The sequence below is a fragment of the Triturus cristatus genome, chromosome 9 (assembly GCF_964204655.1).
Source record: "Triturus cristatus chromosome 9, aTriCri1.1, whole genome shotgun sequence".
NCBI lineage: Eukaryota > Metazoa > Chordata > Amphibia > Caudata > Salamandridae > Triturus > Triturus cristatus.
This window is the reverse complement of record NC_140592.1, coordinates 1,271,106,237-1,271,126,160: the sequence shown is the minus strand read 5'-3', so window position 1 is coordinate 1,271,126,160 and position 19,924 is coordinate 1,271,106,237. Positions and strand designations below refer to the sequence as shown.

At 50.6% G+C, this 19,924-nt stretch overlaps 1 protein-coding gene across 1 annotated transcript in view; it reads left to right on the top strand.

Moving 5' to 3' along the window:
• BAZ1A (bromodomain adjacent to zinc finger domain 1A) overlaps positions 1-19,924 on the top strand; it is a 758,495-nt gene that overhangs the window by 615,974 nt on the left and 122,597 nt on the right. Inside the window, exons 18-19 of the mRNA XM_085627428.1 lie at positions 2,685-2,836; positions 3,701-3,843. Coding sequence (XP_085483554.1) covers positions 2,685-2,836; positions 3,701-3,843 — 295 coding nt within the window. The remainder of the gene's footprint in view (positions 1-2,684; positions 2,837-3,700; positions 3,844-19,924) is intronic.

Here is a 19,924-nt window from a genome sequence, read left to right as displayed (position 1 = left end):
AAGGCAAGCCCGTATCAGAATCCGGAATTGCAAGGTGGATTGTCAAATGCATACAGATTTGCTATGAGAAAGCAAAATGTACACTATATTCCTCCTAAGGCCCACTCTACCCGAAAGGTAGGGGCTTCAATGGCATTTTTAGGGAACATTCCCTTAGATGACATCTGCAAAGCCGCGACATGGTCTACACCGCACACATTCACAAAGCACTATTGTGTAGATGTGCAAACAAAACAACAAGCTAGTGTGGGCCAGGCTGTACTCAAAACACTTTTTCAAACTACTGCAACAGATACTGGTTGTCGCCGCTAACGAGGGGTACTGCTATATAGTCTATCCTTAGTGTGTGATCTGCAGCTCATATGCCTCGAACGGAATATGCTACTTACCAGTATGCATCTGTTCTTGGCATGTAGAGCTGCAGATCCACACACGCCCACCCTTTATCTGTTCCAGTATTATCCTATTTAGATACAGCATACATGGGCATCTTTTCTGTTTCTCACAAAACTCCATTTCCCTGCTGGCGAATAAACAATCTGATGATGGTGCCGATGCCCATGCGCACTGTGGTCCAAAGGAGGAGTCACCTATCTTGTGACTTCCAAAGACTTTTCCAATACAAAAACAAGTGCAAACGTCCGGGCCCAACACCAGATGGTGATCTATGCATAGTGTGTGGATCTGCAGCTCTACATGCCAAGAACAGATGCATCCTGGTAAGTAGCATTTTCCTTTCCTCATAGGGTAACATTGACACTTTCTCTCCCAAAATATTTCTCAGTATCAACTTTTGAAAACTGAGAATATTCCTTAAAAATCACCCGATTAACCAGAACGAATTTTCACAACTGTTTTCACAAAGTGTCCCAGTGCTGAATCTAGGTATCCAGCACTGAGTAAGAAAAGTAACGTTAAAGTAACTTACCTGCAAAGTGAATTTCCTCCCATAGGATAACATTGGTGATTCTATGTGAAAAAGTTTGTGTCAACTTTTGAAATACAGTAATATTCTTTAAAAATCGTAAGTATTTACATGCTTACCTGTGCCAGGCTTGCTTGTTTCTAGAAATAAAACAGTATTTTTTATACAAAACAATTGGCCTAGAGTTCAGTTCTTGAGTGTGTTAATTCATTTGCTGACTGTGTACATCAAAAGCTTAACACTGTCCTCTGATACTGCCTTACTGCTCGACCAAGCTACCACTTGAGAGAGTAAGGTTCTATCTAACTTTAACCTCTGCCAAACCTCTGGAGACACATGGACTCTATACACACCGTACCTCACTTTGGTGCAGTAGATATATAGAGCCAGTTTCTTGCATTGGGATCATGGGGGTGGTTGGTTAGGCATCGTCGGTTGGGCCACCCAGAGCTGTGGTGCGTTGGGTGCAGGGGTGCCTTTTAGGGTCGGATCTTATTACCAGCTCCTGGTCGCGGTTGGGGGGACCTTTCAGATTTAGGCTGCAGGCGTCTGCTTGAGGCAGGTCAGGGGTCGCCAGATCTCTGGTTAGGATTGCCGGGTGACCTCCTCGTTGTGTTTGCCCGCTCGAGCTTGAGCCGTGGACGGCGGGTGCCGAGTGGTGCTAAAGAGGATCCCCTTTTGCGCTGAGCCTAACACCAGGAGCTTGTCTCCCACAATCTTGTGGCCTGCTTCTCAGCAGCCCCAACTGGAGGCCCCCTATCCCCAGTGGATAACATTGGGTCTCAGCACTCTGCACCCGGCCGCCCTATTGCCACTGAGGGTGTAACTAGAGTGCATCCTTGATCCTGGGGGACCCCTGAGTCTAACCCCAGAGCCTCCACTCCCACTACAAAATACCTACCTTAAACCAATAACACTATTTTCCTCAATAGGATAACATTGACTGTTTTTCTTGGAAAAGTTATTAAGTGTGGTGTTTGAAAACCTAAAGAAATTCTTTAAAATTGCAGTAACTAACAAAAACGATTTTACTTACCTGTTTTCAGGAAATGTCCCACAGTAGTATCCAGGGGTACTACTCTGTGTAAGAAAAGTAATCTCATAAGTAACTTACCTGTAATTTTACTGAAAAGCCCATTCAAGTCTGTGTACTGTAACAAAGTATTGCATTTTTCTGCAACCATCCTGTAAGTCAAAACAAAGTGCATACAGAATTACATTTCAAACTGTTCACAAACTATTACTACTGTAAAGTATTTGCTTACCTGTGCCAGGATTGCTTGGTTCTAGGAAAATAAAATAACTAAAAGAATATTGTTTATACAAAAACAATTCATTTGCTGACTGTGTACAGCAAATGCTTAACACTGTCCTCTGATACTGCTTTACTGCTCGACCCCACTACCACAAAGAGAGTGAGGTGCTATCTAACTTTACCTCTGCCTACCTCTGGGGTTCTACTGGACTTTGTGCAATCTATACCTCACTTTGGTATAGTATATACAGAGGCAGCTTCCTACAGAGAGGGACTCTACTGCAGAACAGGAATCGGGATTACTAATTACATATAGTTTTTCATTCATACCCTGGTGCTCTTACAAGTGAATGGAAGGAGTTGGAGCGGAGTCTGACGTTTGTGCGGCAGATTTCTTTTAGCTTCTCCACAAGTCCTGCTGACTTGTGAGGTTGTTAATGGACTTTCTGGTATTTTTGTAGTTAGTGGACTTCATTAGTGATCTTTCTTATTGTTAAATTCCAGATAAGCCAGTGATGGAGACTAAACCACCCTCACGAGGACGAGGGCTGGATATTGCTCGCCTCCCAGCTGAAAAACACATGGAGCTGAGATTGCGGGATCTGCTACTGGATATCGAAGACAGGATTTACCAGGGCACATTAGGAACGCTGAAGGTAATGAGCGGAAAATGCCACGTGCAAAAGTCATGTTTCCAGCAATATCCGCTTTATCTGTGCTGTCAGTGGAGGTCTGGACCAGGCTAAACACTGAAGTCTGGATATCCATACTTCCACTCCTGGTAAAGCTTAGTTAGCAGAGCTCTGGACAGTTTCTCACAGACCTAGAACCAGGATCGGGAGTAGTGGCAAGTGTCTTATAGTCCTGTTTGAGGTTTACAGTTACTGTAACGTTTGAGCATTTAGCAATCGGCCGCCCAGAGGAATGCTGTAGATGGATTCATTGTAGACCTATTTTGGTAATTAGATAATGGAAGGGAGACCTGATAGATTTGTAAAAAATATGTTGTGTAAACAATTTCATTTCCTAGTTCAAACATATGTCATGTAGCATCTTCGTGAGCCCTGACCTCTTACTTCCGGCTGATCTTATTGCAAGCATGTGCGGCAAATTCTTTGCCATAAACTTTCAGTCATCGAGATACTGTTAATTTTCCACTTTTTACCTTAATTTCACAGTAATTGTAAACACCCACTAGCTTGAGAAGTGGCCTGATTAGATGTGTTGTGTGTAAGGCTTGTGTAGAAGGTACAGAACATTTTGCTTTGGGGAGGTTGGACTGGTCATTTCTCACAGGCTTGGGTTCTTCCTTTCTGTGAGGCATTACTGGAACATTATGGTGGCTGGGATTCTTTTCCCGTGATTTAGGAGGACGTTGTTTTTGAAGCTTTTATTGGCTAGTATTATATACTGTCTGGCAAGAGGCTGAACCCATTTATTGGTTGATATTTTTACCTGTGGTGAGGACTGGATCTTCATCTGCCTTGTGGCATAATATTCAGTGGCTGTTTTTTTGACAGGTATTTGACAGACCAGCATGGAGGGAAGCTCTTGATAGTGGGCGATATGAGCAGCTGGGTGAAGAAATGAAGGAGAACGGCCTAACCTACGACAGCCCAGAGATTGACCTCAATGACCAAGCCAAGCTTTCTTTGAAAGAGCGGTAAGACAGCACTTCATCCTACCCCTCACAGTGCTATTCTATGCTGGTTTGCACCACCCCCTGCTATGCCAGCTGCTGGACTCTCATGGGTGCCAGTTGTCACTTATGTACACATTGTGCACACTGTAGAGTTAGGAATTTAATTTTATGCAGAGAGGAAAATAATGTACTTTTTAGGCTCCAGGCTGATCCTGCTTTCCAAGAGGGCACTGCTCTTAATTGCAGTGAGTTCCTTATTTTGTCTTCCCTCAGAGTAGACCCATGTGCACCTGGTTCTGCCTTTGTCACTTGTAAATATTTTGTTTGTAGCATGAGTAGCTGTAGATATGCATACTCCGCATACCCCTGCTATCTGATGTTGTGCTTAAATGTTGCAACTTGTAGGAAAGTGGGTTTTCTGTTACAGTAACCCTCTCCACTTATTGCCAGATTTCTGATGCACTTTGACGGAGTGTGCACTGGGTCCCTGCCAATCAGGTAAACAGGGCCTGTTTTCTTTCCTAAACTGTATCATTATGTTCGAGGCATATGAGCTGTAGATTGTATACTTTATTATAGATCGCCATCTGGTGTTGGTGTCAGATGTTTGCACTTTGTTTTTGTTCGAAGACGTCTTTGTAGTCACAAGATTGGTGACTCCTCCTTATGGTGATAGTGCGGATGGGCATCGACTCGATCTTCAGATTGTTTTTTTCCGCCATCTGGTTCGGATGTGACTTGCTGCGCTCCGGGTCGGTGTAGTTATCGAAACCCCTTTCGACGTGCAGTCACCCACCGCTCGACTGTATTGTCTCGATCGCGTTTCCCTTTCGACGTGCATTCTCCTACAATGAAGCTACTCAACCTAGACTTCGACGCAGGCCGCTGGGCCTACCCGCGCCGACCACGTCGGAAGTCGATGGAATGGACTCCCTTCAAGAAATGTCCCCAGTGTCGTGCTAAGTTCCCACTCTCGGACCTACACTAGGTGTGTAATCTCTGCCTCTCTCTGGAGCACAAAGAAAACAACTGTGATGCCTGTTCATCTTTCAGGTCCAAGAAAACCATCCATGTTCGTGTGGCTGGACGCCACAAAATGTCCTGTGGAAGCAGTTCGATTCTGGACATCTCCGAACCAGGTCCCGATACCCTTCCACAACAATGATCCGAGGAAGAACAGATCTCAGTCTCTGAGGCCGATGACTCCGTAGACTACGCAGCCACTCCCGCTCAGCGGTCCGTGAGTACCGAGACCCCTGTCCTGCCCACTCCCACATAGGTGGCTCCTGTAACACCTTCACCCTCTGGCCCAGGTCCACACTGGCCAAAAATTTCATACTCTCCGGCCCGGCTATGAAACCAAAAGACAAGCCTTCAGGCTTGTGCCGACCCCACTCTGGTACTGAAAAAGACCTCTGGCACTGAAGCCCAAATCCATAAATGTGCAACATCCTTCACCACTTGCATCGAAAACACCTTCGGCGCTGAAACCTTTGGCGCCCAAACAGCCGAAAGACAAGCCTTTGGAGCCGAAACAATCTAAACCGAAGTCTTTAGAGCTGAAAAAGGCCTCGGAGCCGAAGACTTCGACACCTAAGCCTAAAGAGTCAAAAGCCCCTCATAAGGCAAAGGAACATCCTGAACATAAATCTTCCACTCCAAAAAAGGACACTGGATCAATACACCTTTCGGTACCAGATCTTTCGGATCAAAAGACTATACATATTGACCCAAACACTGGTCATATTACTTCCACACCAAAATGGAAACTGGACCATTTACAAGATTCTCCAGTTCCTCGGAAAAAAAGAGAAATAGGCACTAATAACTCTCCACCTGATTCACGTCCCCCACACTCTCCTCCTCCTGTTGATCCCAATGTACCAATTTCTCCAGTACATTCCCCCACAACCCACATCTTCACCTTCACCACCACATGATGATAATGATAATGGGGATGGGAACAAAAATCCACACGGTGAGGATGATGATGACACACATACCACCCGTCCACGGCGCCGAAGATGTTAGAGATCCGAACACGTGTCCATCAGACACAGTCCCCGTCTACTGGACACACAGATTCTGAGCCTTCACAGCCACAATTCATCGATGCCGACACTGGTAAACTGATGCTCCACAAGCGGAAGATCACGCCAGAGAGGGGATTGGACTCCTACAGAATACCTCTCAAGCACAAATTGCCAGCGGGGTCGGAACCAGTTCTTTATGAACGCTTACAAACCTATCAGGATCCCCAGTCCTTTTCTCCTACGCCTTCAGAGACGGACGCAGTAGAGGACTACATGGGAGATGATACCACCTACCCTGGGGATGTCGATCCTGATGAGCATCTGCAGGACCCAGATCAGGCATGGGATGACCCTACAGACCAGGGTACCGCGCCAGATACCCAGGACATGCAGCTTTACAGCACCAAGACATCTCCCACAGAGGACACTGCTGCCTTCAATTGTCTCATAGAACGGGCTGCCGCCAATCATGGAGTAGAACTCCATTCTGACACTGTTGAAGAAGACTTCTTAGTGGACACTTTCACCTCTTCCGAAAGAACTGTCAAAACTCTGCCCATGTTAAAAGGAGTTCTCAAACCTGCAAAGGACATTTTCAAGGAAACAACCAGGGCACGGGTGCTAAACCCCAGGATTGAAAAAAAATACAAGCCTGCACCCGGAGACCCTATGTAAATTAGAGGTCAGTTACCTCTGGACTCCATGGTAGTTGCTAACGCTCGCAAACGAGCCCATTCGCAGACAACAGGTGATGCTCCTCCCCCAGACAAGGAGTCCAAAGTGCTGGAGACATCTGGCAAAAGAATTGCAGCGCAAGCAGCAAACATCTGGCGCATTGCCAACACACAGGCACTCCTGGCCTGTTATGATCGTTCACACTACGACACGCTAGAATCACTACTCCAGCATTTGCCAGATGAATACAAAGAGGCAGTGGAGCTCCTCATCAGAGAGGGACAACTCCTTACCAATGCATCCATCAAGTGCGCCCTGGATGCTGCCGACACAGCAGCAAGGGCAATCAACACCAGCGTCATGTTAAGACGACACGCATGGTTGAGAATCTCAGGATTCAAGCCGGAGATTCAAAGCAACATCCTAAATCAGCCAGTCAACCCAGACTACTTATTCGGCCCTGAAGTTGACACTACCCTCGAGAAAATTAAAAAAGACACTGACACTGCAAAATCAATGGGGGCTCTGCAGACGCAGCAATTTCGTAGTGGCTCCTTTCGTCGCCCCGGGAATAGAGGAGCAGCTAGAGGCCAGGGGTCACAGCAGCAATACACTTAAGGGGGCACACAGAGTACCTACGATAAAACCAACAGAGGTGGATATCGTGGCTCCAGCACCAAGGGCAGAGGACGTGGTTACGGCAACACCAGGTCCTCCCCCAAAAACAAAGTGACGCCCTCTCCCTTCCCCCCGACCACATAACACCTGTCGGGGGGAGACTCCAGCGGTTCCTGTCCACGTGGAAAACCATCACCACAGACAGGTGGGTCAGGGACATTATCCAGCACGGTTACTGTCTCGAATTAACCTCCACTCCACCCAACATACCGCCAAAGCACCGTCCTATGTCCGTAGAGCACTTAGCATTATTGCAGCAGGAAGTGCTAAGTATGATGCAAAAAGGTGCAATAGAGGTCGTGCCCGTCAACCAGCAGGGGACAGGGGTGTACTCTCTGTACTTCTTAATCCCAAAAAAGGACGGGTCATTCAGACCTATACTAGACCTGAGACCCCTCAACCACTACATTCTCTCAGAGCATTTCCATATGCTCACCCTACAGCAGGTCCTCCCGCTGCTCAGTCAGGGAGACTTCCTAGCCACACTAGACCTCAAAGATGCGTATTTCCACATACCCATACACCCATCACACAGGAAATATCTCAGGTTCACTATTCAGGAACAGCACTATCAATTCAAAGTTCTCCCCTTCGGAATGACAACAGCACCCAGGGTTTTCACCAAGTGCCTAGCTACGGTGGCTGCACATCTACGGAGACAACACATTCACGTCTACCCTTACCTGGACGACTGGCTTGTTCAGGCAAAGTCAGCCCAGCAATGTGCCAGCCACATGTCCCTCACCATTCACCTTCTTCACAGTCTGGGATTCTCACTAAATTACCCAAAATCACATCTCCAACCCGCACACGTACGACAGTACCTGGGCGCGACCATAAACACTGGCAGCCACAGCTCAGCCAAATTTAGTGAGGATCAACAGCATGCAACTGCTGATCTCAAAGTTCAAACCTCAACACTCCCTTCCTGCGCGAGTGTTCATGCAGTTGATAGGCATGATGGCCTCCTGCATTTTCATAGTCCCGCACGCGAGACTACATATGCGCCCGCTTCAGGAGTGCTTGGCACGTCAATGGAATCAGGCTCACGGGCAATTAAAAGACCTAGTGTTGGTGAGCGGTCGGGCATACAACTCTCTGCATTGGTGGAATCCACAAAACCTTTGCAAGGGCCAACCGTTCCAATAGCCTGTTCCACAAATAATACTGACGGTGGACGCCTCTCTCCAGGGTTGGGGAGCTCATGTACTCACTTACACAGTGCAGGGACTATGGACAACGCAACAGAAGAAGATGCACATCAACGTTCTGGAACTGATGGCAATCTTCCTAGCCATGAAGGCATTCAAAGTACACTTGTGCAACAAAGTCGTGTTGATCCGGACGGACAACATGACTGCCATGTACTACATACAGAAGCAGGGAGGAACACACTCTCCACAGTTGTCTCATCTGGCTCCGAGCATGTGGAAGTGGGCCATTCAGAGGAACATATTCCTCATGGCGGAACACCTCCCCGGCAAGGACAACCAGATTGCGGATCTGCTCAGCAGACACAGCCACCAGATGCACGAGTGGGAGCTACATCCGTCAGTTCTCCAACCGTACTTCCAACAGTGGGGTCATCCAGAGATAGACCTATTTGCCACAAACGAAAACGCAAAATGCCGAAGCTTTGCCGCCAGGTTCCCACATCCACAGTCACAGGGCAATGCGATATGGATGAACTGGTCCGGCAGATTTGCATACGCTTTTCCCCCAGCGCCATTAATACCGCTGGTGGCACGCAAACTGCGACAGCACTCACTGACACTCATCCTAGTTGCTCCCACATGGGCGCGCCAACCATGGTACACCACCTTTCTAGAACTTTCCGTGGTGCCGCATCAAAGGCTGCGGATCAAACCCGCACTTTTAACGCAGAACCATGGCGAAATTCAGCACCCAGATCCGCAACAGCTGAACCTGGCAATCTGGCTCCTGAAGTCTTAGAGTTTGGCTACCTAAACCTGCCACCTGACTGTATGGAGATCATCAAGGAGGCCAGGAGACCCACTACCAGAGCTTGCTATGCGGCTAAATGGAAGAGGTTTGTCATTTACTGCAACAACAATGACATTAACCCGCTAGACGCATCCATTCAAAACATAATCTGTTACCTCCTACACCTATACCGATGCAATCTGGCATACACCTCAATACGTATCCATTTAACCGCAATAGCAGCCTATCTCCAAAACAGGCAGCACCTCTCTTTATTCAGAGTGCCTGCCATCAAAGCCTTCTTGGAGGGACTTAAACGAGTAATTCCCCCAAGACACCCACCAGCACCGGTGTGGAACCTCAACTTGGTCCTCACCAGACTGATGGGTCCACCCTTCGAACCTCTCCACTCATGTGAGATTCAATTCCTCACCTGGAAAATAGCTTTCCTAGTTGCAATCACTTCGTTAAGAAGAGTTAGTGAACTCCAGGCACTGACCATTCAAGAGCCATTCATACAGGTTCACGCAAACAGGGTCGTACTACGTACCAACCCCAAATTCATGCCTAAAGTAATATCGCAGTTCCACATGAATCAAACTATTGAACTGCCTGTTTTCTTTCAAAATCCACAAAATGTCGCTGAGAGAATGCTCCATACACTAGATGTAAAGAGGGCCCTCGTGTACTATATAGACAGAACTAAGGACTTTAGTAAGACAAAACAACTTTTCGTTGCCTTTTCTCCACAACACAAGGGCAAAGCCATTTCCAAAGCAGGTATAGCCAGATGGATCGTTAAATGTATTCAAATTTGCTATCAAAAAGCTAAACGCAAATTAACGATTCCCCCACGAGCCCACTCAACACGAAAGTTAGGGGCGTCCATGGCTTTCCTGGGAAACATTCCTTTACAGGAAATATGTAGAGCAGCCACATGGTCCACTGTACATACATTTACCAAACACTACTGTGTAGATGTACACTCAAAACAGCAGGCAGCTGTAGGACAGGCTGTTCTCAAAACTATTTTTCAGACTGCTGCAGCTGGCACTGGTAGCCGCCGCTAATAGGAGGTACTGCTATGTGTTCGAGGCATGTGGGCTGCTGAATTCATATCTGTGCATAGATCGCCGCCTAGTGTTGGGTCCGGATGTTTGCACGTTGTTGTCCTGGAAGAGTCTTCGAAGTATCCTTGGATAGGTGACTCCTCCCCTGGACTACAGTGCGCATGGGCATCCTCTCCATCCTCAGATTGTTTTTTTCCGCCATTGGGTTCGGATGTGCTATCTTAACTCAAGTTAGGAAAATATTTTGTCGAGGCCAAAAGGCCTTTAGTTTGCGTCGGTACTGTTTATCGATCGGGTTTCGATACAATTCTGTTAGTTTACTAACTTTCAGCACCGACTTTTTTCGCATTTACCTGTCCATCGACTACTTCGACGATGGAATCGAGGACGCCATTCAAAAGGTGTCCGGTATGCAATTCGAAGTACCCACACATCGACGTCCATCCGGTGTGCAACAAATGCCTTTCGCCGGACCACGACGAATCGACATGCATGGCCTGTGCCCGGTTCCGTTCGAAGAAGACTCTACGGAATCGACGAGCGGCGAGACTCGAGGCGCAGCACGCGGCACCGGCCCCAGCAGACATCTTCAACGAGGCCGAAGAAGTCGAGGAATTAGAAGTCTTGCCCTCCAGTCCCGTTTCCGAGCGCGACACCGGATCGGACGAGGTAGACTAGTCACTCTTCCACAGAGGTGAAGACGACACCGAGGTAGGAGACGACGAGGAGGCCTTAGGGGCCGAAGAGAGTAGCTCCAATGACGAACAAGGCCTACCTGTTCAAACCGAAGAAACACCAGTGCCACAGCCTATGGCTCCGGTCGAGGGATCGCCTTCGGGCCTTACCCGAGACCCATCCCGCAGTTCTTCGGCCCCGCCCCCGGGCCCGGCCTCGGACGTTCAGCGGCAGCCATTATTGCATAAACAAGCTGGTTTCCCTACCGCAAAACCGAAACCTGCTCCGGTTCCACCGAAACCGAAACTGAAAGTGGCGCTGGTCGGATCGAGGCCTTCCACGCCTTCGACGCCAGCGCAACGCGTCGGCACCGACCGCACCAAGAGAGACTTCGGTGCCGAACTTGAAGCGGGCGACGTTGGAGTCGACAAACGGAAAAAGGCCATCGGCACCGACAAACCTGCTCGGCTACCGGCACCAACGACACCGAGGGCCGTAACGCCTGCTGCGTCTCGCGTCGCTCCCTCGACGACACCTAAGCCTCACGTATCGAAGACTTCGACGGTGATCTCTGCACCTCGACTCGAAGAACCGCCGGCGCCGAAAAAATCCACGGCCGCCTCTACGAACCTGGCCGGTGCCAAAGCCTCAAAGGCGCCCCAAATACGACCTGGTGCGACGCAAGGCAGCAAAACCACGGCTGTCCTCCAGGACACGTCGGGTTCCGGTTCGATCGGAGCTCCAGCAGCCTCTTCGGCGCCGGCCAACATTACCTTCGGCTTGCCTCCGTCGACAATCCCAAAAATGTTCCAACTCAGGACACGGGTCACCCAGACTACGGTCACACCTGCTGAGACGTCTCCGGCACGCGTCATCGACGCCGACACTGGCAGGATGATTCTCCACGACCGAAGGATAACTTCGGAGCCGCCACTGGACCCTTTCAGGATCCCACTAAAAAGGAAGTTGCCTGTAGAATCAGAACCTCTCCTTTATGAACCCTTCCATTCATCCTACCAGGCTCCACACCGGTTCTCCCCCACACGCTCCGACACGGACGCATTGGAGGACTACATGGATGACCAAGTCCCCTACCATGTAGACACAGACCCTGATGACCAGCAGGACCCTGATCAAACTTGGGGCGACCCTGCAGACCCCAGTGCACCTCTCGATGCACAGGACCAACATCTTTATGGGGCAAAAACATCTCCTACGGAGGATACTGCGGCGTTCAACGCTCTTATTGAACGTGCTGCAAATAACCATGGGGTACAGCTTCACTCTGATACCATCGAAGATGACTTTCTAATGGACACCTTTGCATCCTCAGAAAGACATGTGAAAACTCTGCCAATGTTGAAGGGGGTCCTCAAACCAGCTAAGGACATTTTCAAGGAACCCACCAGGGCACGAGTGATAAACCCCAGGATTGATAAGAAATAGAGATCAGCACCTGGGGATCCTACTTACATCAGAGGCCAATTACCACTCGACTCCATCGTCGTAGCGAATGCACGCAAGAGGGCACACTCGCAAACGACAGGTGATGCTCCTCCCCCGGACAAAGAGTCCAAAGTGTTAGAGACCTCTGGCAAAAGAGTTGCCGCCCAAGCTGCCAACATATGGCGCATAGCCAACACTCAAGCGCTCCTTGCTCGCTATGATAGAGCGCACTATGACACACTGGAGCAAATATTCCAACATCTCCCTGACCAGTTCAAAGAAGGCGCAGAAATGCTCATCAGAGAAGGACAGCTACTCACGAACGCTTCCATCAAATGTGCACTAGATGCTGCAGACACGGCTGCCAGAGCCATAAACACAAGCGTCATGCTGCGACGACATGCCTGGCTACGGATCTCAGGATTCAAGCCTGAGGTACAAAACAATATACTGAACCAGCCCGTCAACCCCGACTATTTATTCGGGCCAGAGGTTGACACCACCCTCGAAAAGATAAAGAAGGACACGGACACTGCAAAGTCCATGGGCGCCCTACAAACTCAGTCCTTTCGGAGCGGCTCCTTTCGTCGCCCCGGAAACAAGGGAGCAGGTAGAGGACAGGGGTCACAACAAACATATAACAAAGGCAATACACAGACCACCTACGATAAAAACACCCGAGGTGGATATCGTGGCTCCAGTACAAAGGGCAGAGGACGTGGCTACGGCAACACCAGGTCCTCCCCCAAGAACAAGCAGTGACGCCCTCTCCCTTCCTCCCGACCACATAACACCTGTCGGGGGAAGGCTACAAAGGTTCCTGTCCACGTGGAACTCCATCACCACGGACAGGTGGGTCAAAGATATTGTAAAATACGGTTACTGTCTGGAGTTAACCTCCACTCCACCCACAATACCACCAAGAAGCCGTCCTATGTCCTCAGAGCACTTAACGCTCTTACAGCAAGAGGTGCAAAGTATGCTTCTAAAAGGCGCTATAGAGGTCGTACCCATCCACGAGCAGGGTACGGGAGTGTACTCCCTCTACTTCTTAATTCCAAAAAAGGACGGGTCGCTCAGACCTATATTAGACCTGAGACCCCTGAACCAGTACATTCTTTCAGAGCACTTTCACATGCTCACTCTACAGCAAGTCCTTCCGCTTCTCAAGCAGGGAGACTTCCTAGCCACACTGGACCTCAAGGATGCGTACTTTCACATACCCATCCACCCCTCGCACAAAAAATACCTCCGGTTCACTGTTCAGGGGCAGCACCATCAGTTCAAAGTCCTTCCCTTCGGCGTGACAACAGCGCCCAGGGTTTTCACGAAGTGCCTAGCTACAGTGGCAGCACATCTACGGAGGCAGCATATACACGTCTACCCCTACCTAGACGACTGGCTCGTTCAAGCGAAGTCAGCCCAGCAATGTGCAAGCCACATGTCCCGCACTATTCACCTTCTTCACAGTCTGGGATTCTCACTAAATTATCCAAAGTCCCATCTCCAGCCCGCACACGTACAACAGTACCTAGGTGCGACTATAGACACTCTGGCGGCCACAGCTCAGCCAAATTTAGTGAGGATCAACAGCATACAACTGCTGATCTCCAAGTTCCAACCCAATCACTCACTTCCAGCGCGAGTGTTTATGCAGTTGATAGGCATGATGGCCTCCTGCATCTTCATAGTCCCGCACGCGAGATTACATATGCGCCCACTTCAGGAGTGCCTAGCACGTCAGTGGAATCAGGCTCAAGGACAGTTAAAGGACCTAGTGTTGGTGAGCGGTCGGGCATACAACTCTCTGCATTGGTGGAACCCACAAAACCTTTGCAAGGGCCGACCATTCCAAGAGCCTGTCCCACAGATAGTACTGACAGCGGACGCGTCTCTCCAGGGATGGGGAGCTCATGTACTCCACTACACAGTGCAGGGACTATGGACAACACAACAAAAGAAGTTGCACATCAACCTTCTGGAACTGATGGCAATCTTCCTAGCCATGAAGGCATTCAAAGTACATCTATGCAACAAGGTCGTGTTGATCCGGACGGACAACATGACCGCAATGTACTACATACAGAAACAGGGAGGAACACACTCTCCACAGTTGTCTCATCTGGCTCAGAGCATGTGGAAGTGGGCCATTCAGAGGAACATGTTCCTCATGGCGGAACACCTCCCTGGCAAGGACAACCAGATGGCGGATCTGCTCAGCAGACACAGCCACCAGATGCACGAGTGGGAGTTACACCCATCAGTACTCCAACCGTACTTCCAGCAGTGGGGTCATCCAGAGATAGACCTATTCGCGACAAGCGAAAACGCAAAATGCCAAAGCTTCGCCGCCAGGTTCCCACATCCGCAGTCGCAGGGCAATGCGATATGGATGAACTGGTCCGGCAAATTTGCGTACGCTTTTCCCCCAGCGCCATTGATACCGCTAGTGGCCCGCAAACTCCGACAACACTCCCTGACACTCGTCCTAGTTGCTCCCACGTGGGCACGCCAGCCGTGGTACACCACCTTCCTCGAACTTTCCGTGGTGCCGCATCAAAGGCTGCGGATCAAACCCGCGCACTTGACGCAGAACCATGGAGAGGTTCAGCACCCAGATCCGCAACAGCTGAACCTGGCGATCTGGCTCCTGAAGTCCTAGAGTTTGGCTATCTCAACCTGCCACCTGACTGTATGGACATCATCAAGGAGGCCAGAAGACCCACTACCAGAGCTTGCTATGCAGCCAAATGGAAAAGGTTCGTCATTTATTGCGGTAATAATGACATCAACCCGCTGGACGCATCCATCCAAAACATCATCTGTTACCTCTTACACCTATATCGATGCAATCTGGCGTACACCTCTATACGTGTCCATTTGACCGCAATCTCAGCCTATCTGCAAACCAGGCAGCACCTCTCTATTCAGAGTGCCTGCCATCAAAGCATTCTTGGAAGGACTCAAACGAGTCATTCCACCAAGCCACCCACCGGCTCCAATGTGGAACCTCAACTTGGTCCTCACACGCTTGATGGGTCCACCCTTTGAACCTCTACACTCATGCGAGATTCAATTCCTTACCTGGAAAGTGGCCTTCCTTGTAGCGATCACTTCCCTAAGAAGAGTTAGTGAACTCCAGGCACTAACCGTTCAAGAGCCATTTATACAGGTTCACGCCAACAGGGTCGTACTACGTACCAACCCCAAATTCATGCCCAAAGTAATATCGCAGTTCCACATGAATCAGACTATTGAACTGCCAGTTTTCTTCCAAAACCCACAAACTGTTGCAGAAAGGGCACTACATACACTAGATGTACGGAGGGCCCTCATGTACTACATCGACAGGACTAAACCCTTCAGGAAGACAAAACAACTGTTCGTTGCCTTTGCCCCACACCACAAAGGTAACGCCATCTCCAAAGCAGGGATAGCCAGATGGATAGTTAAGTGTATTCAAATCTGTTATCAAAAGGCAAAACGCACATTAACTATTCCACCACGAGCCCACTCAACACGCAAGTTGGGGGCTTCCATGGCTTTTCTAGGAAATATTCCCCTGCATGATATATGCAGAGCAGCCACATGGTCCACTACACACACATTTACAAAACACTATTGCGTAGATGTGCAGTCAAAACAGCAGGCAGCTGTAGGACAGGCTGTTCTCAAAACACTTTTTCAGACCGCTGCAGCTGGCACGGGTAGCCGCCGCCAATAGAGGGCACTGCTATGTATTCTATGCACAGATATGAATTCAGCAGCCCACATGCCTCGAACTGAATATGCTACTTACCAGTATGCATCTGTTCTTGGCATGTAGGGCTGCTGACATTCATATCGCCCTCCCTCCTCCCCGGCGCCTGTAGCAGCTGCAGCTCTCAGAATTAATGCAAGCATGGTCCTCATTTTCTGTATCTACTCCATCACTGCCACAATGGCGAAAAACAATCTGAGGATGGAGAGGATGCCCATGCGCACTGTAGTCCAGGGGAGGAGTCACCTATCCAAGGATACTTCGAAGACTCTTCCAGGACAACAACGTGCAAACATCCGGACCCAACACTAGGCGGCGATCTATGCACAGATATGAATGTCAGCAGCCCTACATGCCAAGAACAGATGCATACTGGTAAGTAGCATATTCAATTCTATGCACAGATATGAATTCAGCAGCCCACATGCCTCGAACTGAATATGCTACTTACCAGTATGCATCTGTTCTTGGCATGTGGGGCTGCTGACATTCATATCGCCCTCCCTCCTCCCCGGCGCCTGTAGCAGCTGTAGCACTCAGAATTACTGTATAGCATGGTCATCACTTACTGTATCTACTCCATCACTGCCACAATGGCGAAAAACAATCTGGGGATGGAGAGGATGCCCATGCGCACTGTGGTCCAGGGGAGGAGTCACCTATCCCAGGATACTTCGAAGACTCTTCCAGGACAACAACGTGCAAACATCCGGACCCAACACTAGGCGGCGATCTATGCACAGATATGAATGTCAGCAGCCCTACATGCCAAGAACAGATGCATACTGGTAAGTAGCATATTCAATGGGTAGGTATCCAGAAGTCTGGCACAGGGGGCCGCAGGGCGCCGGGTGCAGGGGTGCCTTTTGATGTCGGGAAATCTTACCCTCTGTTGATCGCGGTTGGGGGGGCGGGGGGGGGTCCCTGGTTCTGAGGCTGCAGGCGTCAGGAGCATCGAGGTGGGTCCTCGGGTGCCGGATTTGGGGTCACAGTCACCGGGTGGACGTCCTCGGGGTCTTTGTCCACTCTGGCACAGGCCTGGCTTGGCGGGTGCAGTGTGTGCAGGGTTCACGGTTCCGGGCTGATGCTAGGGGTTGTAAACTTGCTTTGAGCAGAGCCGCTGCTCATGGGAGTCCCAGATGCTTAGAGTCACAAGGTAGCCAGGTCCTCCGGGGTTTGTGAGGTTGCTGGCCACAGGAGGTGCCGGGATTTAGCTGGAGCAGGTTCGAGGGTCGACAGGCCGGTAGGGCTGGGGCCAAAGCACTTTGTGTCTTCCTCTTAGCGCTGCACGGCAGGTCTTCCTTCTTCTTGTTCTTCTTTGCTTTTTCGGAATCTGAGGAAGGAAGGTTCAGGGTGCACCATAATACTAGATTTAGGGGCATTACAGATAGGTAAAGGGCAGGGACCAATGTGTCCCTACCCTGGGGTGGGTACACCCCCTATCCTGCCACTCTCCTGTGTGAGGGGGGCAGTAGCCTAGTCCTGATTGGGCAGGGCTTCCCATCTTCCAAGATGGCGAGAGCCTGGAGATGTGTTTCACCTCGCCTCCCCCGCCTGTGGAGTGGGGCTGCCAGAGGCTGGCACATCCCCTGTCCTTACTTGGGGATTCCGGCCCGTCTTCCAGCCAGAGTGGGGGTCAGAACCAGTGGGGGCCAGTTGCTGGGTGCAGCAAGTGGCCTGGAGAAGCTCACAAATGCGGCATGCCTTTGAAGCTTCCCCCTGCCCATCCTGGGGAGGAGTCCTAGCACCTCCCCAGGATGTGCATTGTTGCAGGCCCAGGAGAGCGGGGCTCTCCACCCAGGGGTCCAGCAACATGTCTGCTGTGTGGCAGCCTCTTAGACCAGACGTGGATGGTAGGTTAGGTTGCAGGGGGCACCTCTAAGATGCCCTCTGGGGTGCTTGGTACATTAAATCCCACACTGGCATCAGTGCAGGTTTAATGTGCTGAGAAGTTTGATACCAAACTTCTCAGTCTTCAGTGTTGCCATTATGGTGCTGTGGATTTAGTGTTTGATGAGCTCTCAGCACCATTTACTCTTAAATGGCAGTACTGCACTTACAGTGCCCGGGAATGGACCTGGGTACTGTAGGGTGTGAGAAAGTGGCTCGGTATATACTGTTCCCAAATAGGTACAGTGTGTACAGAGTCCACAGTCCCCAGAGGTTTAGCAGAGGCTAAAGTTAGAATCTGAAAGGAACGCGTTAGTTAGATTCCTCACCTTAGAATATCCCCAGGCATCAGGCTGGTTCCGGAAAGATTTTTCGTCCGCAATACCCTTGTGCGTCGCTAGGCGGCGGCTCCGCGTCCGTCGTCGTGATCGCCTGGATGACGTCGTCGGAGTACTTAGACGCCGCCCTCGCGTGCTGACGTCAGTTCTTCTTTTTCCGTGCCAGTAAGCACCGATCCGGCAAGAGCATACCCTTTTAGTCACTTTTTGACTAAACTTTTTTGAACTTTTTTGGTTCTACTCTTGTCGACATAGACTCTGGTGCTGGTAGGTATGCCTGGTTTTAATGCTTGTGATTCCTGACTGATGTCGATCACGGACCACCACCGCCGGTGCCTCTACTGCCTTGGAACCGACCACGACGCCGAGTCGTGCCTCGACTGCCGGAACTTGACTTCGAAGGCTAGGCGGGAGCGGTCCCGCAAGCTACTCGAGTAACGGCAGCCGCTCAAGGTCCCGGTTGAGGAGGCGGTCGAGGGACCGGTCGCGGAGCCGCAGTCACCACCGCTCGTCTGGGTCTAAGTCTTCGAAATCCAGTAAGTCGAAGCACAGCAAGCAGTCGAAGAAGCGACATCGCTCTTCTGACTCCCCTCACCGGTCGCGCGACTCGGCTGAGGGTTCGGGTGGCACCACCCACGCGGCTGCGACAAAGCCGCAGGAGTCTCGTCCTTCCCCATACCCTTCGGTCCCTGGGACTGATGCGACTCCGGCAGAGGTCAATGCCTTCCTCATGGCCGGACCCTGGCTCCACCGTCTACGTCTGCCGACGCGCCTTCGTGCCCCGCAGGCTTGACTGGGAGGGCTAGCGAGCCGGTGGCTCCGGCCCCGGCGCAGTCATCGACTCAAGTCCTGACGCTGCAGGTCCCCGGGGGAACCAGGCCTGGACCCCAGTTTAGTCCCGGTCCGGGCCCGGCGTCGGAGCGGTGCCGTCCAGTGCCGCACCCGACGCAGATGGGTGGCAATTTAATCTTCTGCCCGGCTCCGATCATTCCACCTGTATACCAGGAATCTGATGACGGTGACGTCTGGGAGGGGTCTGAGGACCCTCTGGCCCGGCAGGGCCAGTTATCTCAGGATTGGATAGACAAGCTGGGGGATGCCAGTGGTCTTGACACCTCCCCTGACACTGGCTTCATCTCTCCTCCGACCGTGGCTTCGGGGGAAGGTGCTCCATTTTCTGTGGTGCTGCGCAAGGCGACCAAAGCCCTTGGGCTAGAACTGCCTGCTGTGGCCGTGAGGACGAACCTCCTCACAGAAGTGCTTCAACTATCAGCAAGCTCCTTTGAGCCTCTGCTGCAGTTCAATGAAGCACTCATTGACGTTCTGAAGGGCGCCTGGTCCAAGCCCTCCACATTTCCTCTTGTGACCGGAACTTGGACCGGCGCCACCGCCCTGCACCTGGCGACCCCAGTTTTCTGTCCCAACACCCCACGCCCGAGAGCCTGGTTATCCAGGCCTCTACCTCCCAGACCTCCTTCCCGACCGCTCCCCCAGATCGGGAATCCAAAAGGCTAGAACAGTTTGGGAAGAAGCTGTTCTCCTCTCTTAGTTTGGGGTTGCGGTCTATCAACACCGCGTGTCTTTTGGACCATT